This window comes from Nicotiana tabacum, chromosome 7 (genome assembly GCF_000715075.1).
Source record: "Nicotiana tabacum cultivar K326 chromosome 7, ASM71507v2, whole genome shotgun sequence".
In the NCBI taxonomy this organism is placed as follows: domain Eukaryota; kingdom Viridiplantae; phylum Streptophyta; class Magnoliopsida; order Solanales; family Solanaceae; genus Nicotiana; species Nicotiana tabacum.
This window is the reverse complement of record NC_134086.1, coordinates 123,173,472-123,178,323: the sequence shown is the minus strand read 5'-3', so window position 1 is coordinate 123,178,323 and position 4,852 is coordinate 123,173,472. Positions and strand designations below refer to the sequence as shown.

General features: G+C 33.0%; 1 protein-coding gene across 1 annotated transcript; it reads left to right on the top strand.

Annotated features, from left to right (window-relative positions):
• The first annotated feature begins 502 nt into the window (after positions 1-502).
• LOC107802100 (transcription factor MYB61-like) lies at positions 503-2,444 on the top strand. Its single transcript, XM_016625541.2, has 3 exons — positions 503-851; positions 1,059-1,188; positions 1,281-2,444. The coding sequence occupies exons 1-3, from the start codon at positions 719-721 to the stop codon at positions 2,284-2,286; spliced, it is 1,269 nt and encodes a 422-aa protein (XP_016481027.1). The 5' UTR covers positions 503-718; the 3' UTR covers positions 2,287-2,444.
• The last annotated feature ends 2,408 nt before the right edge of the window (positions 2,445-4,852 follow it).

Here is a 4,852-nt window from a genome sequence, read left to right as displayed (position 1 = left end):
GCCCCACAAGTGCTGTCAAACTCATTAATTTCTCAAAACCCTTTGATAAGACAAATGCAAGTCAGAATATTGGAGAGAAAATTCCAAAATTCAAAATATAGCAAAAGGGTATTCCCGTTGTCCACTTTTTATTTTGTATTCCCTTAAGGAGAAACTAAATAAAGTATGTATTTTACAATTTTATTTATAATACTGATAGCATTTCAAAAACTATTAAGAAGTAACTTGGGGAATGAGTAATTAAAGATAAAGGTAAAATATGAAAAGAATTTTTTTTTTGAGTTTATCTTGATTTGTTAAAATGGACAAGTAAACGAGAAAATAAAATTTTAGTAAAGTGAACAAATAAAAATGAACGGAGAAAGTAAAATAGAATTTAAAGAGGAAAAAAGAAGAAAAAAAAAACAAAATTCATACTAATAAATTAAATAAACCTCAAAAATCGAATCATCTGCTGAATACGACCTTCTCTTTTTAAGGCACCTCCATCTCCTATCTATTTGATTCCTAAGCCTTCACTTTCATTTTCCACAGCTTCCACTCTCCTTCCTAACTATTATTACATCATTTTCTCTCTCAACTTTCTTTGCTTCCGAAGAAGTAAATAGAGAAGAGAACATAATATAATCCACCAGCTTGCTGCACTTAGCATTCAACTAAAAAAGTTACAAATTTTGCCTTGTTTTTCTGACCTTCTTGGCCAGCATTGCAATATCACATGGGGAGGCATTCTTGCTGTTACAAACAGAAGTTAAGGAAAGGCCTTTGGTCTCCTGAAGAAGATGAGAAACTTATAAAGCATATTACTAAATATGGTCACGGCTGTTGGAGTTCAGTCCCTAAATTAGCAGGTGCACTACTATACTAATTAAACAACTTTCTTACTTTTTTTTTTTTTTTTTCTGTTTTCTTGAAAATGCATGTTGGAATTGAAATAATTGCAGTACTTTATTTTATAGCCGATCCCAACTTGCTTGAATTGGACACTGTAATTGTTTTTTAAATTTTGTCTTTCGAGTTTTCTTGTTAGTGATTTTTTTAATTCAATGGTGTGGCAGGTCTTCAGAGGTGTGGAAAAAGTTGTAGGCTCAGGTGGATTAACTACTTGAGACCTGATTTAAAGAGAGGGACATTCTCGCAAGATGAAGAGAATTTGATCATTGAACTTCATGCAGTTCTTGGGAACAAGTAAGTATATCCTTCACCAGACTGTACAATTTGTTTTATGTGATAATTAACCTGAGCTGACCTTAATTATTGTTTTTTTTGTTTACTCGCAGGTGGTCTCAAATTGCAACTAGATTACCAGGAAGAACAGATAATGAAATTAAGAATCTGTGGAACTCTTCTATTAAGAAAAAGCTAAGACAAAGAGGTATTGATCCAAATACTCACAAGCCACTTTCTGAGGTTGAAAATGAAGAGAAAGCGTCAGCAAACAGTAACAATAAGAACACTGACAAAGTTTCTGAAAGCTCCAATAATGATCAGCTCAATTTTGTTGAGGCTGCTCATGAGAATGGATTTTCAATAGAAAAGCCAAAGTCATCTTCAATGACAATTATGGACCATTATCCACTTATTGAGACCAATAATATTGCCCCACCAACTCATGAATTCTTCACCACAAATTGCAAGTCTCCTTATTTTTCTAATTATCTCTCCTTTCAGCACTTGAATAATTACACTCCCAACACCAATATTCTCTTCAATAATAAGAATTCTGCTCATGATATGGTATCTGATCATCAGTTCAATTGTAGCCTTTCACCCATGTCGAATTCTATTCTCACTACATCCCCGTTGGCACGTATAAAGTCGCCTTCTTTAACTACTCTTCCTCCTGATAATAGTTTTAATATCAACAAGTCCCAGAATTGGGAAGCTTGTACTCTCAGCAGCAACAGTAATGGTAGCAGTAACAGTATTGAATTACAAAGCAACTGTTCATTCTTTGATAACAATGCTGCAGCTTTCGCATGGGGATCAACAACAGCACATGGTAGTGGGAAACCAGAGAGAGAAGAAATCAAATGGTCTGAGTATTTGCAAACCCCATTTTCACTAGGTTCTAACACAATCCAGAATCATCAAATTTCGTCTCAACATCAAGACTTATACAACAACGAAACAAAATCCGAGACACAGTTCATGACACAAGGTTCATTGGGTACTACTACAACATGGCTTCAAAACCAACCGCAAGAATCTTCTCTACAAAATGCAAACTTATACAATAGTAACACTTATCAGAGACTTCCCGCCGCCTTTGGACAGTTTTCTTAGCCTATTTTCACAGGTTAATCTCACTTATCATGGACGGTTACTTCCCTACAGGTGTGTGTTATAGAGTTTTTCTTATTGATCTGTAAATAGATCTTACACATATTTCCTTCCGTTGTCTCAACACTGGATATTCTTGATAAAATATTGAAATTTGTTGATCATCCTTTTGTGTATGGTATATGATAGTAAATGTACTTCAATTTTTTTTTCCTTTTGTGATTTCTAGATCTTTATATTTCCAGGTTGTAATTGTGTTTGTTGATTAATTACGCATTCAATCGAAAAGCTTTACGATTTTTCTAGTTTTTACCGTTGTAACCAATTATGTGTTCCTGTTCAAATTAAACCTAAAAAGAATCCTTTACAGATAGCGACTATCTGTAAGATAGCCTAAATGGGTGTCTATCCTTGTCTCGTAGAGATGGAGATAGTTTTTACTTTTTGACTGTCTTTAAGTCAATTCCAGTTTCTTTAACTAATCTGTGATGAAGACAACTTACTATAGCTGTCTGCATGTGGTTCATATACCATGAAAAAATATTAAAGATCTTGGAAGTGTTATAAAATAAAGACGGTAAAATAAAGGCGACAAACTGATATATTATCCGAATTCAAATTGATGTACATAATGAACTGAAATCTCTTCTATTTATAGAAGAAAGGAAGCTGTTGTGTAAGCTGCTACTGCAAACTGCTGTGTAAGCTGCGACTACAAGCTGCTATTATACCAGATATGGATAATCTTCTACCGGGGGCAATGTTTATCCATAACCGGGTACCGAAGTGATAAGCTTCTTCAGGAAACTTATTTCCAATAGAGTACTAAATAGATAAACATATTTACGGCGGAGTCCCATATGAATAAGTTTCTTCAGGAAGCTTATTTACAACGGAGTACGAAATGAACATCCATAATATAATATATTTATAACAGGAAGCATGAAGTTAACCTTATAATTACATGCAAAAATAATACTCATGTCCGCTTTATTTTATATGAGACACTTTTTTATATGTTCTAAAGGAATTAACATTTTACTATATTTAAAAATCTTTAAGTTGAATTTCTCATTTTACCTTATTTAACATACTATTTTATATCATAGAAGTATTATTATGTGTTAAGGACAACAAGTTCTAAGAGTACTTTGTGCCAAAAGTTTATTACTTCCTCTGTTTCAATTCAGATGAGGTAGTTTAACTCGGCATGTAGTTTAATAGAAAAGGGGAAGACTTTTGAAACTTGCGGTCTTAAAAGCTTAAGAGGTAAAAACTTCGTGGGCTCATGGTATTTGTGCGATTATAAGAGCTTCTCAATTAAGGGTAAAATGGGTAAATTGAAAAGTTTAAAGTTGAATTATTTTCAAGTATAGAAATGTATCATTCTTTTTGGAATGGACTAACAAGGAAAGTGTGTCATCTAAATTGAAACGGAGGGAGTATTTTCTAGACTCATGCCTAGTCAAATATTGGGATTTATTTAAAATAAAACGCATGGAACTCCACGGGGAAAAGAAAATGGAAAAGGGTGAAAACCCTTACAAATTTTCGGGTAAAATACAAAATTGGCCGGCCGATTGAAATTTATTTCATTTGCTAGCTAAAAGTTGTGTATATATATATATATATATATATATATATATATATATATATATATATATATATATTATTGGATCGGGTTGTACGGCTAAAAATATACATTTCTCCGAACTTTAAAGGTCATCTACTTAATTAGTCAAAGAGGAAGGATTAAAGTAGTGTGACACATATATAATTTCGATGTCCTATTATATCCTTGAGTGAGGTACAAGCACTAGTGAGAATCACAAGAGAATCAAGAAAATTTCCATCTCAAATCTTTGGGAGTTGAAAGATATCCATCTAATTGCTTAATGACTTGGAAAGCCACAATTAAGATGCAGTTTGGAGAGTATGGACACTATAATGATACATCCTCTATGGGAACTTGACTTTATCTACTTCTGGGAACAGGAAAAAGAAATCAAGTTAAAGGGGTCCCTCCCCACTGATAGAAACAGATACTACATCAAGACTCAAACTGATAAATAGAGTAAAGAGAAAAAATTCCCATATCTTTCTTACAACATAAGTGATATGCTAGAGTGGAATATAGTAAAAGAGAGGAAAACTCCTCCTGATTAAGTGAAGTTTTCTAAAAGAGACAGTATCTGCTTCTGCTGAAAAAAAGCTATATACCTTTGGTTATCTTTAAGTTTTTATTTTTTCCATTAAAATCCTCAGTTTTCACTTATAGCAAATGGGCCAAGTTTGCATGTGAGAAATAGCTACCTATATCAGTCTTTCACATTCAAACATTCACTATCACCATAAAACTCCATCAATTAAAAGTCTTCTCATGAGATGTACTCAACAAAGGGTCCCTCCCTAAACTTTTTAACTATCGCTTTTTCCATGTTTTACATAATATTCATGTACTAGCTAGTCATCTAACACCTGTAGCTAGGAAGCTGACAAGTAATCTTCACTTATAGAAATAATAAAAGGAAAAATGAAACAAATACCACAATAATTTATAGATGGAGAA

Excerpts from the sequence above, each read along its gene's own strand:
- LOC107802100 (XM_016625541.2), top strand. The coding sequence starts at position 719 with ATGGGGAGGCATTCTTGCTGTTACAAACAGAAGTTAAGGAAAGGCCTT. Across the intron at positions 852-1,058 it reads TTCAGTCCCTAAATTAGCAG|GTCTTCAGAGGTGTGGAAAA; the intron begins GTGCACTACTAT and ends ATGGTGTGGCAG. Across the intron at positions 1,189-1,280 it reads CATGCAGTTCTTGGGAACAA|GTGGTCTCAAATTGCAACTA; the intron begins GTAAGTATATCC and ends GTTTACTCGCAG.